At 43.8% G+C, this 14425-nt stretch overlaps 1 protein-coding gene across 1 annotated transcript in view; it reads right to left on the bottom strand.

Annotated features, from left to right (window-relative positions):
- The window catches only part of POLG2 (DNA polymerase gamma 2, accessory subunit), a 378043-nt gene that overhangs the window by 185160 nt on the left and 178458 nt on the right, over nt 1–14425 (bottom strand). The window contains exon 5 of the mRNA XM_078654341.1: nt 5442–5615. Coding sequence (XP_078510467.1) covers nt 5442–5615 — 174 coding nt within the window. The remainder of the gene's footprint in view (nt 1–5441; nt 5616–14425) is intronic.

Here is a 14425-nt window from a genome sequence, read left to right as displayed (position 1 = left end):
TGGCTTCAGACCGGCCCATGGTACCGAGACCGCATTGGTCACCGTGTTGGACGATTTACGAACACGTGTCGACAGGGGCAAGTCAGCGTTCCTAGTGCTGCTTGACATGTCGGCCGCGTTCGACACGGTGGACCATGAGGTTCTATTGGGTCGTCTCCGGAACGTGGGAATAACTGGTCTGGCTTTAAGTTGGCTAACATCTTATCTCTGCAATAGACAGCAAGCTGTGGCGTTACCACCTTTTCGATCAGCCACACGACAGGTGAGCCAAGGTGTCCCCCAAGGATCGGCGGTTAGTCCGATCCTTTTTAATCTATATCTCCGACCCCTGGTAGATCTGATAAAGTCATTTGGCATATCAGTCATCAATTATGCCGATGACACTCAATTGATTTTTTCATTTGAGGGTACTGAGATAGTCTCGAGGGACACCTTTCACCGCTGTATGTCGGCTACAGCAGAGTGGTTGCGAGCCAACTCACTCCAATTTAATGGGTCGAAAACGGAGGTACTCCATTACTCCCTAGACCGACTCCCCCGCACACTACTGGATGACATCTGGCCAACCTCTATTCCGGGCTCGGTGGAGGCCGCAGAATCGGCTCGTAATTTGGGAGTTTTGTTTGAACCTAACTTACAGCTTGACGCCTCTGTGAATAGGACTGCAGCGACCTGTATGGGCCTGCTCCGCGCTCTACGTAAGATCTTGCCACTTCTTCCCCGGGAAGCTAGAGCAGAGGTAGTGCGTAGTTCTATTCTCAGTAGGTTACACTACTGCAACGCACTACTTCTGGGAGCCCCTAAAATCTTGATCCTAAAGTTGCAGAGGATTCAAAACATGGCGGCTAAATTGGCTCTATCTCGCCCGCGCTCTGCCTCTTCATCTACAGCATTGGCTGATCTTCATTGGTTACCGGTCCAGCAGAGGATTGCCTTTAAGGCTCTATGCCTTGTCTTTAGGGCTCTGCACGGACTAGGACCGATACCACTCCAAAACCTCTTTTTCTGGTACCAAGCTGCCAGACCTCTGAGATCCTGGTGAGGATTCCCAGGATAAACAGAGTGAGGATGGGCGGCCGCGCTTTTAGCTTTGCGGCCGCCACGTTATGGAACACCCTACTTCTGACGTTGAGGAGTAGACAAGATCTGTCCTCTTTTAAAAGGGATCTCAAGACCCACTTATTTCCAAGAGCAATGTAATGCATTCACCCGATGGTTGGATTTGGTCTCAGCGCCAGGATACCCTTTGGGTGACCGTTGCGCTTAATAAGCATTAAATACATACATACATACATACAGGTTTGGGTTTTGGAGGGCGATGCCCTCTCGTGCATTTTACATTAAATCCCACACTGGCATCCATGCGGGTTTAATGTGCTGAGAAGTTTGGTACCAAACTTGTCAGTCTTCAGTGTAGCCATTATGGTGCTGTGGAGTTTGTAATGACGACCTCCCAGCACCATATACTCTTAAATGGCATCACTGCACTTACAGTGCCCAGTAATGGCCCTGGGTACTGTAGGGGCACATGGCTCATGCCCCTGTGCCCTCACCTCTGGCATAGGGCACCCAGCTAGAGGGGTGACTGAAGTATGCCAGGGCAGTGGGTTCTGTGGGCATGGCACACAGGGATGTGTGCCATGTCGACTCTTCCTTTAGTTCTGCATTTAGGCAGTCAGTCTGCAAAGGCATTGTGTGGGTGCCAGGGTTCAGGGTCCCTGAGGGTGGCACAATAAGTGCTGCAGCCCTCAGAGGTCTTCTCTGGTCACCATGCCCTGGGTACCTAGGGTACTATTTACTAGGGGCTGACAGGTCGCCAGAGATGCCAATTGGGTGTTTTGTTTCAGCATAGCTGTTCTTTGTAGGGAAGAAACACAGGCCCTGGGTACCTGATTGGCAGGGACCCAGGGCACACTCAATCGAAGTACATCAGCAGTTCAGAAAAAAGTGGGGTCATACCAAGGCAAGAAAGATGGCACTTTCTCACACTGGTGTAACATTGTCTCTTACTTTAATTTTGTGCTTGAAACCTTTGATCCTACCTAGTTTGTCATCAAATACCGCAGGAAACTTCTCCATCCATTTGGTACTGCTTTCAACTTTTTCAAATGACTCTTTGTTTTGCTCACACTCAGTTACTAAAGATACTTGAACATCTCTGCCAGGTCTGAGGGTCATGCCAAATAGACCTTGGTGATACCATCCAAGTATGTTTAGCCCTTTCTTCACAACATGTACTTTACCAAAAATGGTGCAACTTTTAAATCTGAGTTGGCATTCAAAATATCCAGACAATTCTATTTTTCTACCATCATATGTTACTGGATTCCTGTCTGGAGGAAATAACTCTCGTCTTCCCCAAACTTCAGCAAACAATTCGTCTGTCACCATTGTTATTCTTGAACCAGAGTCAATAAGGAGTCTTACATTTTTTCCATCTAGTTCAATTTCTTCTTAAGGGTCTACACAGTCAGACTCGTCGTCTTGTACAACTACAATCATATCTCTCATTTCCCTTACACAATTTTCTTCTTCATCTGAGCTGTTATCTAAATCCCCATCTGGAACTGAGTTGATCTTGTCTTTAGGTGACTGGCAAACGTTTGCAAAATGCCCAATCTTGTTACACAATTTACATTTCACATTTTTTGCAGGGCAAGAACGACCATTGGGTGCATGATTGGGATACCCACACCTAAAACGAATATTCTTTTGTGTGAAAAACCCACCTTTGTATTCTTTTTTTTTGGATATTGTTTAAAACTTTTGTTTTGTTTATAGGTTGATTTTTCACTAACAGCAGATACACCACTAGAGTCTTTGCGAGTAAGTTCTTGTATTGCTTTACGTGACACCTCAATTCCCTTTACTATATCAATTGTTTCTAATAAATTTGGATTTCTCAAGGTGAGGAGTTTTTGTTGTACTTTTTTATCCCAGCAACGTACTACTATCTGATCACGTATAAGTTGATCTGTGAAGTTTTCAAATTCACATTCTGCAGCTAACATACGTAACAAAGCAACATAAGTATCTATAGACTCATCCTGCAACTGTTCTCTAGTGAAGAATTTATGTCTATTTACGATCAAACTTGGTTGTACATCAAATTGTTTCTCTAATTTTTTTATAGCTAATTCATATTCGTCTAAATCCTCTTGGTCATGGGGAATGTTATAGGGTGGTAGATGCTCATAGATAGATTGACCTTCAAAACCTAAGTTGTGTTTTAATAAAAATCTTTTGCATTCTGGTCGATACCTGTTTCCGCCAATAGCTCCTAAATACTTAATGAAAGCTCTGTACCAGTTTCTCCAAGGTACAGGGAGATCTCCAGGAGTTTGAAGAAAAGGAGGAGGTGCGCTAACATTCTGCATAGTAGCCATAACACTTTCTATGTTAACGTATAATAATATTCAATAATTAATGCTGGAAAAAGGCAACACAACTGTTTGAATTTGTCCAAAAAACTTAAAGTTAAATAAATGAATAAAGAATAAATAAATAAATAAATACTTTGTAATTTATATATATGTATAAATATTTTAGTTGCTGTTGAAAGTATTTTCCTCTTCTTTATGTGTGTGTGTATATCACAGATATACATTGAAGAAATACTTTTCTCTTTCTGAGAGGATTTTCTTTGCGTGTGCACATCACGGATGTGCAGATTTGGTTTGTTAACCAGTTCCCTGTTACTTGGTTCTGCGTGTGCACATCACGGATGTGCTGTTCCTTGAACAAAATATATGAATATCAGACTGTGTACTTTGTTGCTTCTGTAGAAATTCACTTCCTGATGTCTAATTTATTATAAAAGTCAGCGTTCTAGTTATTCTGCAAAGTGTTCAGGAACTGAACAACTTCCCGTAGTCGTTCCTCAATTGTGACTCTTTTTGTTTTAAGCAGCACTGACGAGGACAGCTTGGTTGGCTGGGAACCGTATAACCCTCACTGTAAGTAAGCCAATCCTTCTCGCTTGAAAGAAACACAAATTCTTTTTAATCAGAAGGTTTCTCTCACGTTTTGCTGACTGAAGGCTTTATTTCATTACGGTGTTATCGTTTCTACCGCTTGACTTCCAGCGCATACACAGAAGTCTGTTAAGTCAGTTTCACCTTCGCGCTTGACTTAACGCGCACAGTTGAATATATATTTGTTTTATGAGCTTTGGTCAGTTTTAACCTCGCGTTCATGACCCGCACGGCTGGTTGTGTTTACTTCGGAATTCCAGGCTAATTTAACCTCGCGCTTGATGACGTGTGGAGCTGGTTATGTTTACTTCAGAACTTCAATCAATTTCTACCTCGCACCTGGCTTGACACGCACAGCGGATTATGGTTACGCTTAAAATGTAGTTTAAATTCCAACGCAGCCTTGCTCTTTCCTTCGCGCGCACAAATGTATATAACTACTTTTAAAATGTTAGTTGACTAATTTGAATGCAAGTATCTTCAACATCAAATGTAGACACTCCCGGCTGAGTATGTTTAATTAAATAAGACTTTTCCTTCCAATGTGAAATGCAGACACACATTTAAATTCTTTCACTCGAAGTGAAGGCGTTTATCTTTCAGACAATTTCATGCGCTCACAACAGGATATATTCACTTTGAAACGAGTTTCCTTTCAATGTAAATTACTGTCCTGCGCCGGGCTTCTGACAAACAGAATAAATTAAATCCTTCGAGGTAACACGCTGGTCTTTAAATGCGCTGAGCCAAAATGTCTGTTAATGCCTTTGCCATTTACTCGGTTAATTCAATTAGGCAAAACTGAGATTAGGCTTTACTTTCTTTTGAAAAATAACACTGTGCAATGTAGCGTGATGACTAATTATCTAGGAATGGATAGTACCATCATTAAAGAAAATTTTCCATTACTGATACTAATAGTCCCGTGCTAAATCCCAGCATTCAAATTAAAATATAGAGGCCTGTTTCTTTTCCTTCTAGGGATGTGCTCTTCATGAGAATGTAATCTTCTTACTTCTTAATTTAAAAGCAGAGTTTCTTGATGCGTGGATCCTTTGCTGTGGTAAATCGTTGCCAAATTGTAGTGAAGTATTATGTAATAAGGGTCAGCAGTCAGAAATACTTCATGTCTTGTATTTATTAGCCACAGCTCCAGCAGTCCCCAAGTAACTGACTTCAGGGAATCTCTCAACTAAGAATCTCCATAAGACATTCTACATTCCAGCATTACATCACTGGAATATAGTCAATATGAGATCACCACACAATGTCATCATTTTTCTTAGCTGAGTCTACCAAGACTACATTTTGAAAAAAAGTTGTTGTCATATGACTGCTGTACGTCATTATCAGGATTTAAAAGATCGAACGGTAATAATAAAAAAGGGTTAGACATCAGTTCTAAAAGTGATGAAAAGCTGATTTTTAACAATCATTACCAAGGTTAAAACAGTACATATAACTTACATATAATTGTGACTCATTCTCCTGGTGCATCTGTAAGAGCTCATTTTCTCCGACAGCCTGTAGTGTTTCAATTTCTTCCTTTCCCCAAGGAAAACTGTAATACAAGCGAGATCCTTTGTTGCCATTTTCATCCTGGTAGTCACTGCTGCTTATGTTTGATGGACCTAATGCAAACTAAAGGATCAAAAATATAATCAACCGTAACAACATCCAATTGCAGGCTCAGGCTAAAAAATGGGTCAATTTAAAATGTTGAGAAATTGGTTTGCCAAAGTCATCTACTACCACTAATGCAAAGCTATTTCAATGGGGGCTGGACCTGTAATGTATACACGATGGTATATCGAAAGCATTAATCGTAAGTGTGGGAAATAGGGTTACTGGTTGAGGGGGTTAAAATCCTAATCAAGCAACAAACATAAGTTCTGTCAGGGTGCAGTCACAAGTAACCCCAAATTAACCTGAGCTTAACCCCCTGGTAGCTTGGAACACAACAGTTAGGCTTAACTTAGAAGCAATGTGTAAAGTACTTATGCAACACTTCAAATAGTTATAGAGTGAAAACACAACACAAGAAAAATCCAATACCAATTTAGAAAAATAGAGTAAAATGTAATATATTATTTGAGACCAAAACAACAAAAATCCATTTAGTAGAACCAAAGTTATACAATTTCAAAGCAGTATGTACAAATAGTGCCTAGAGTACAAAGTGCTAGCTGTGGTTATCTGGTCGCGCCGGACTGAGACAATGTCATAAGCTCAGGCCAACTGCAATGAAGAGTGGGCTGGATAACAGGGACCAAGATAGGCCCGCTGAACAAAGGATCTTATATTTTATTTTTATTTTATTTTATTTAAAAGGTTTTATATAGCGCTGGGTTGCAGAGATTTATGAGATCCTGCTTCAAGTATGAAATGCGCAACGGCAGTTCCAAGGAAGTAGAAGGGGCTCAGATGCTGAGTCCTGCGTCGCTATCGTGGATGCTTGCGGTGCAAAGTCCTCCGTCGAAGATGCATCGTGCACTGGTGGTTCTGAAGAAGCTGCAGGGTTGCCATGAAAAGTCCTGCGTCATCGTCATTGATGTCTTCGATGAGGTGCTTGCGATGCGAGGGCCTGCGTCAAGGATGCATTTCACGGTGGTGGTTCAGTGGAGGCTGTGGGATGCGATGCGAGGTCCAGCATCTGGATGCGTTGTGATGCGGCGGTTCAGATGTGGAGCTGCGAGGGGATGCATTGCCCTGAGTCGGTTCTGCTCACAAGACCACAGCTGGATACCCATAGCATGTTCAGGCCCACTTCCAAGTATCCAAAACTGGGGGGAGGCCAACAGCATGGCTGAGTAGACGTGCTTGCCGGAGCTCCGGCTGCCCATCTCTAATCCTGTGAGTTATCCTGCATACCCAGGCACCATCGCAGAAAAATCCCGCACCCTGAGCCCGACTAATACCTCGACTCGACTCTGAGGGCTGCCAGACATTGAATCCTGGTCTGTGGTGGTCGGTCTCGGACAGCGATGGAATGGGCTGCAGCTCCAAACGTGGCCGGCGCGATCCATTGATGACGCAGCAACTCATTTGCCGCTATCCCCGCCCCTCACCGCGGGGGTCGCCAGGTGTGTGGAGCTTCCCTGGTGAGGGGCTGTGACCTGGGGAGCCTGGGGGCATTGCTGGTGCCGTGGAAGAGGAGACGCGTTGCTACTCCGTGCAGCCCGGACTTGCGTCTGGACCCCTTCCCTGCCCTGTGACTGAGTGAAGCCTGAAAAGCGGACAGGGGAGGGCCGGGGTCCGCCCCCCCTTGGACTTCCCTTTCCTCACCCCTGTCGTGATAGGAGACGCGGCCCCTGCTGTGGATGTGGGGTCGGGGGAGATGGGGAGGCCTCCTGATCAATGAGGACCATCTTGAACTCCAGAGTGCATCCCTGTGGTTCCTTGCCGTAGGGGAGAAAACTGAGTTGAGACTGTGGTCACTGGTCAAATCTCCAGAGGGACGTCGTTATTCATTCGGCTTGTATTTGGTCTGTGCTATGCAGGGAGGAGCGTGCCTATGGGGCCCACGCCACTGACTCCCACTCTGCTATAAGGACAGGACCTGGCAAAGAGCTCCATAACTAGTATCGGGATAATCAAAGGCAGATATAGTATTGGACTGATTTGCCAGGAGAGGGGCCAGTTGTGGCCCTGTGCAGCGGTTCGGGGAAAAGCGGGGGCTGTGAAGCCCATGAGGTGACTAGGTTGTAGCTAGTCGTGGTAGCTGCGGCCAAACAGTGTGGGCCCCTGCGCGGCTATTCCCTCAGGACTCCCAAAGACCAGAGTATTGACATTAGAGGGCCGCACAAGTGAACAGAGTTTATAAGGTGTACTGGGGATCTCTACGTGTATAGTAGATACCAGCATAGACCCTCAGGCGCGGCCCCTCCCTAGCGATACAGGGCTGCAATAAACGCTATTAGTTTCCCCAGATGGCAAAAGACAAAGACCCCGAGATGCAGAAACCGGGAAAAATGGATAAGTGCACCAAGGCGATTCCACCGCAGAGTAAGTCGGGCAAGGTAGTGGCAGACCCACCAGACAATACCGCAATCCTTCAGGCTATCCAGGCTTCAAGGGAGGCTATCGTAGGCAAGATGGCTGAGATCAGATCGGAAGTGACTCTCCTGCGGCAGGATGTCCGGAATACTGCGAACTAAGTAACACAGGCGTTAACACGCATCCCGGAAGTGGAGGATACGTCGCACGCATTCAATCAATCAATCAATCATTGCATTTCTAAAGCGCACTACATACCCGTGAGGGTCTCAAGGCGCTGGGGGGAGGTCGCTACTGATCAAAGAGCCAGAGCCAGGTCCAGAAAGACATTTGAGAACTAAAAGCCAATATACGAGGGATGGCCTTGCGGGAGGAGGATGCTGAAAATAGGGGCAGAAGAAATAATCTCCGCTTTATTGTAGTGCCAGAGGGACAGGAGGGTTCTGACCCAGTCACCTTCCTGGCAAAGTGGCTGTGAGATATACTCCCGGAGGCACAGTTCTCTACCTGCTTTATCATCGAAAGGGCGCATACGATGCCCAATTTGAGGCCTCCCCTGGGAGCCCCACCGCACCCGCTAATTGCGAAATTCTTGAATTATTAGGACCGGCATCTGATCCTCAGAGAGGCATGGAAAGTGGGTGAACTCAAACTGGCCAGCGCCAATATTATGATTTTACCTGATTACTCCAGAGACGTGCAGAAGATGTGTTGAACCTTCGACTCCGTGAAGATCAAACTCCGAGCCATGAAACTTCAATACATGCTTCTCTTTCCGACTAAATTGATGGTAATATTCCAGGGAGCCTCCCACTTTTTTCAAACACCAGAGGAAGCCTGGGCATGGATCAAGAAAAGGCCGAGGATGAAGTGGGCCAAAGGTGGGACCAAAGCACGATCCGGAGGGACCCCCCCCCCCCCCCCAGCTGGGAACCTCGACCGCATCAGGTAAAATTAAAAAGGCAGGGGAAACTCAGGAATCTGGATGGCGCTGCACCGCCAACTACACCGTACAGGAGATGGAGGGCGGCCTCGGACGATGGCACCGGCCAGACCAGAGACACTGATAGGGACTCTAACCAAGGGGTGAACAAAAGGGCAGTCCACTCCGATAATGGCTCGCTGGCTGATACTGACAGGGATCATCCATTACTCAAGGCCATCAACAACGCGGAGGAGTCGGGAGCGGAGGCCAGGGGAAGGGTGAAGATCCTCAACGGCAACATGACAAAGATGGTGGAAGGGGCTGAGCTACGGGTGTGCGTTGAGAGCAGAATGGCAATGGAACGCTGACAAGGAGGCCCGCCCCCTGAAGGGCCAAGTGTTAGAGAGACTGAACTCATTTCTTTCCAACGGCATATATCCTTTTGTGGTTTGTTTGTAATTTAGGGGTAGGGGGGAGGCGAGGGGTGGGATCGACAGACTTCACGACTGACATGCGCAGAGTTGTCACGTTGAATTTTTTAGGGAGGGGCGTACTGTGTGGGAGCAAGTGGGGAGTGTTGTGTACCGATTTAGATTCCGTATGAATTTCCCGATTCATGCCCTTATTTAGGTACAATTCACATTGGCCTTATATAGGCAAAGAAACCCAGTCCTTATTTAGGCATAGCCCATGCTACCCAAATACAGGCATGGCTACTTACATCCATTCATCTATGTCACCACGATTTCTTGGGAAACCAGACTCTTAAGCCGTTAGGGACATTCCCTTGCTTGAATATTGAATAAGTTCATTCATGACGTTCATATGCCCGACTCTTATGTCAATACTGGCATTCCTAAACACCTTCAAGGTATACATATACCTTCAGTTGCTATGGCAAAGCACGGTGTGGTTCAGTGCAGTTAGACTACCTACTTGCACGATGCAGCTCGCCACAGCAAGTACCGAAGGAAGCCAACTCCCCAGCTGACACACTGACCAGAAGCTGTCACCCTCCTGCCGAGAATCCAGTTCCAGTGTTTCTGACTCCCCTTGCGGGGTGTTGGGACATCGAGTCCCGGGAAAGAAATACCAACATCTCTCATTCTAAAGCATGGAGCTGATTAGAACCTAGAGAAACATTTGGCAATTCTTGGCAAAACTAAACCTATGCTAAACCAGCACCTACTTCTTCCCTCGTACTAGACCTAGGTTAGGTACATTGGGTTAGGCGTATTTTAGAAGCACTAGTTGAGTATTTTAGCCTGTGTTATTTATGTATGTATTTTTATATATGTCATAGCAACAGACCATGCTATTAGAGTATTATTTTATATTACTGTTTAGGCTGTACGCATTATACTTTGCATTCTGTCTCACGTTTGTAGCAGTTCATATCTCTTGCATGAGAAAGAAGACTTTCAATAAACCCTTTTTATTGAAACGCCTGTCTCTCTATTTCTGTGCAACTCTGTATAAACGAAGCATGCACGATTGACTGAGTGAAATAGTTATCTATTGTTTCAACGACTCTGAAGATATTGTTCCGACTCTAAGGGAAACAAAGGTGTCATGTTTATGCCGTTGTCAGAGACTAAACCCTTCTTGTTCATTCGAGAAAGTTTCTAGTGACCGCTGAGTTAGCTGGCACACACAATTAAGTCTAATGTACTCGATAGAGACATACTGACCTCAGTCCTATGTCAAATCTATAGTGTATATTATTCCAATGCACAGAGCCTATTAGGGATATATGAACTACACTACATGGCGCACAAGGTTTGGTAAGGGACTAATTTAATGCTAGATACTGAAGTAACTCAGTCGTGCTTTTCTCAGAGACCCCCTACTCATAACACTCCAATAGACGTCTGGAGTGGGTAAGGGATAATATCAGCCATAGCTGAGAAGGCCAAAAAATCCTATGTATTAGCTTTTTGGTTTGCTCAATGTTGAAGGATACAGTGTTCCAAAATATTGTGCACCTTATCTTTGTTCCCTTGAAACTTGCTCTGCACTTTTCATTTCAAAATGGCCAACGAAGATACCACCGCAGACGGTGGAGCCACAGGCGACAACGTCAAAACAGCTCTTAACTTTACAGGTTTCCAAGAAACCGATGCACATGCTATAATCATTCCTCAAAATGTAAGGAAAGCCATCACTATAAAACTAATAAAACATGGCCTAACATCAAGAGGTGGTAGGGCAGTTTTTGTGATAGAGGCACATGAATATCACCAGACAGAGGTATTCTATTTGTGGATAGTCTTACCTGAAGCAAATCCAGTAACATGTTTGTTTCACTTCTAAAAAGAAGATGATCCACCAAAGGAATATACTCCTTTCAAGGATATTGAAATTCCACTCACATTCAGGGAGCATGAGCTCTGGTTTAACGGCGCCCTAAAACCTTTAAATCACATTACCAGGCTCGGTCCACTAGGTAGATCAGGAGCAACATGGCCGGTTTTAGCCAGCTATACACCACATCCTGACATTAACGACATGTCAGACGTAGAGTTACTAGCTCAACTCAAAGAGTTAATCAAAATCTACAAACAATTGGTCCAATATGTCATGCGGACTCTTACAGTCCAACCTACAATAGTTATTCCACAACAAAGCTCTCACGAAGGGAATACACTAAAAATTACACCATAGATTTTACACACAGTCATGGGTAAATTACCCACAAAACATGAACAAGTTCCATTCTGGATAGCTCAAAAAATGACTCAGATCGAAGCAGTATTTCCTAATACTAGCCCTCATGAAAAACACAGATTTCTAGCAATCTGTTTACCAATGGGGATCACACCACATCTGGAGTACTGCACCACTTGGGGTACAGTCTTTGCTGCAATCTACACTAAATCACAAGGTGTTCCGTCTATGGTGGTAATACCTGATGTCCTGAAACAGATTCAAAACAAATACGGGTCAGAGCCTGTTATAAATTTAGGTATGAAACTACTGAAAGATTTCAAACAGGTCTCCACAATAATATTATCAAATATTAAAGGAGAAGCAGCATCAGTGGCGATCCGTCAGAAGTTGAGGGAATTTGATGTAAGAGAGCAACCACAAGAACGAGCCAGAATAACTGAAAAATCCTATGAAGAATTAGGCAGAGACAGTTTGGGGTTGAAACGAGTTACACCATAACTGTCCGAAAGTCCTGAAAAGGTATTTTCTAAAAACACTCCTACCTTTTCTAAAAAGAAGTGGGAAAATAGCAAACAAACTTCAAAAGAGAAGCATTCTCATTCCCGAGGTAGGTCTTCTCAAAAGGAGCCCACTGAAAAGAGGTACAACCCCCGGAATAGGGGTAATTTGAGAAAACCTGATAGATATCAAGATACTGATACACGTTCCTCTCCTACCTTTCAGACTTACTCACAGAAATCCGAAAGAAGGGGACGGTCAGAAAACAAGGAAGAATAAGTAAAGTCCAAAGACGATCAATACGTTGAGAAAAACAAAAAACCTCAATTCACCAAAAAGAAGGTAGCAGGTCTCAAAATCAGACATCTTACAAACAGGTTGCACCTTGGCACTCTAAAATTTAAGTTTGGACAATTTGCAGTTTTTGATATTGGCTAGATGGCCAGTACTCAAACGATTCTGTAACAGCAATCGTCTTCTCAATAAGCGGACATTGTTATTTTAACCAGAAAGAAGAAAAGAGAACATGATAAGGTCAGATATTTATCTTATTTAATTTAATATAAGCTTCAGTACATCCAGAAACAAGAAATGTCAGTACACAATTTACGGATTTGTTGAGCACTACAAGAGACAAGAGTAACGGCCAAGCTGGAGGTCCTAGTCTTACGGCCATCCAGGTTGTGATGGTTGAAGGTAGCCGATGACAGCCGACACGTGTTTCGTTACATATGTGTAACTTTCTCAAGGCTTACTCTCTGTGTATTCGAAAGTCGATACAGCAATGAACCAATTGGTTATTCTCCTGTTTTAGTGTTTCTTAATGGAATGAAATCTGAATATCGTCAGTCAGAGATCTATCCCCTTTAGAATTTCATGGGGTGTCATGGAGTAGAACGTGTGATAAGAACTGACCGGTCTTTCAATACACCTGGTATATAATATTTTCGAACCTTGCCCCTTAGAAATTCTTGAACCATCTGTGAGTTATTACCACCTGTTCTTACCACCACTACCGTTCCCTGATATTGTCAAAATCAGACATGCCGAGGATCTTGAGGACACAACTCAAGAACGGAGAATGGGCCCAGACAATGTTGGACAGCGCAGCAGAAGTAACAATAGCTTGCCAGAACCTGAAGGGACTTCTGGAGACAGTGGACTTGAATGAGGACATTCAAGTTGAAACTGCAGACACCAGGGTTAGCTCTCCACATAAGTTATATGAAATAACACTCTGAATGGAGGGAGACATACCAAGAAAAGTGAAAGCACTCTTTTGGGAGCGACTTTCTAAAGGCTATGATATACTTCTAGCTGAAAAAGACTGGCCACCAGAATTTGTCAGGGAGTGCCCACATGGAGAAGACACCATTATGCCAGCCTTCTCTAATCGTATTCCAATACATTTCAAATATACTTATGCCAGGAAATGGGCAGTCGCACAAGCCCCAGCAATATATAAAAATCATGTAGGATGGGATGAGGATTCGCCTCACCTTAAAGTCCAGTTGAAAAATCAACCAACTGAGTATCTTAGATCAACTTGAATATCAAGGGATGATTGAAACATGCACCTCATCAATGAACAATCCTTTGTTTCCTGTCTCCAAACCAGACAATACATATCGTCTAGTATTAGATTACAGACATCTAAACTCTTGTTGCAAAACATTTGCAGTGCAAAATGCACACAGTACAGCATTAATGAATACTATTGTGCGTAAAAAATATAAAACCACATTAGACATATCAAATGGTTTCTTTTGTCAAAACATTGCAACAGAAAGTAGGTATTTGACCGCTTTCTCAATAATGGGGACACAGCGTCACTTCTGTCGTCTCCCTCAAAGATTCAAGAATAGTCCTGGGTTAGTCTCAGCAAGGGTAACAGAGTTACTACAAACTTATGATTACGAGGCATTTTCATATGTCGATGATATATATCTGACAGACGATGACCTGTATAGGCACTTGAACAGGGTGAACACCAATATACTTGGCTTCGCCTCTGAAGGGTATAAATTCAATTTTTAAAAATCGAGAATTGCCCATCTCAACGTCCTCATCCTAGGATATGAACTATCAAGTGAAGGCAAAAGCCTGGCAGCCAACTTTTTAGAAAAATGTGCGCTGCTCCAACCTCCAAAAACGCTGATAAACGTACAGTTGATTTTAGGTTTCCTGAATTTCTGAAGAACTTACATTCTGAACTACGCAGAAAGAGTTTAACCTCTCTACGAATTAATCAAACCCGATTTTAAAACCATTCATTGGAAAAAAGAACACACAGAAATTTTGTGTTCACTCCAAACAGATATGTTAGCAACAAAACATTTACAAACATACGTAAATGTACGCA

The sequence above is a fragment of the Lissotriton helveticus genome, chromosome 7 (assembly GCF_964261635.1).
Source record: "Lissotriton helveticus chromosome 7, aLisHel1.1, whole genome shotgun sequence".
Classification (NCBI taxonomy): Eukaryota; Metazoa; Chordata; class Amphibia; order Caudata; family Salamandridae; genus Lissotriton; species Lissotriton helveticus.
The sequence above is the reverse complement of the archived record's forward strand: the minus strand, read 5'-3'. Positions and strand labels throughout refer to the sequence as shown.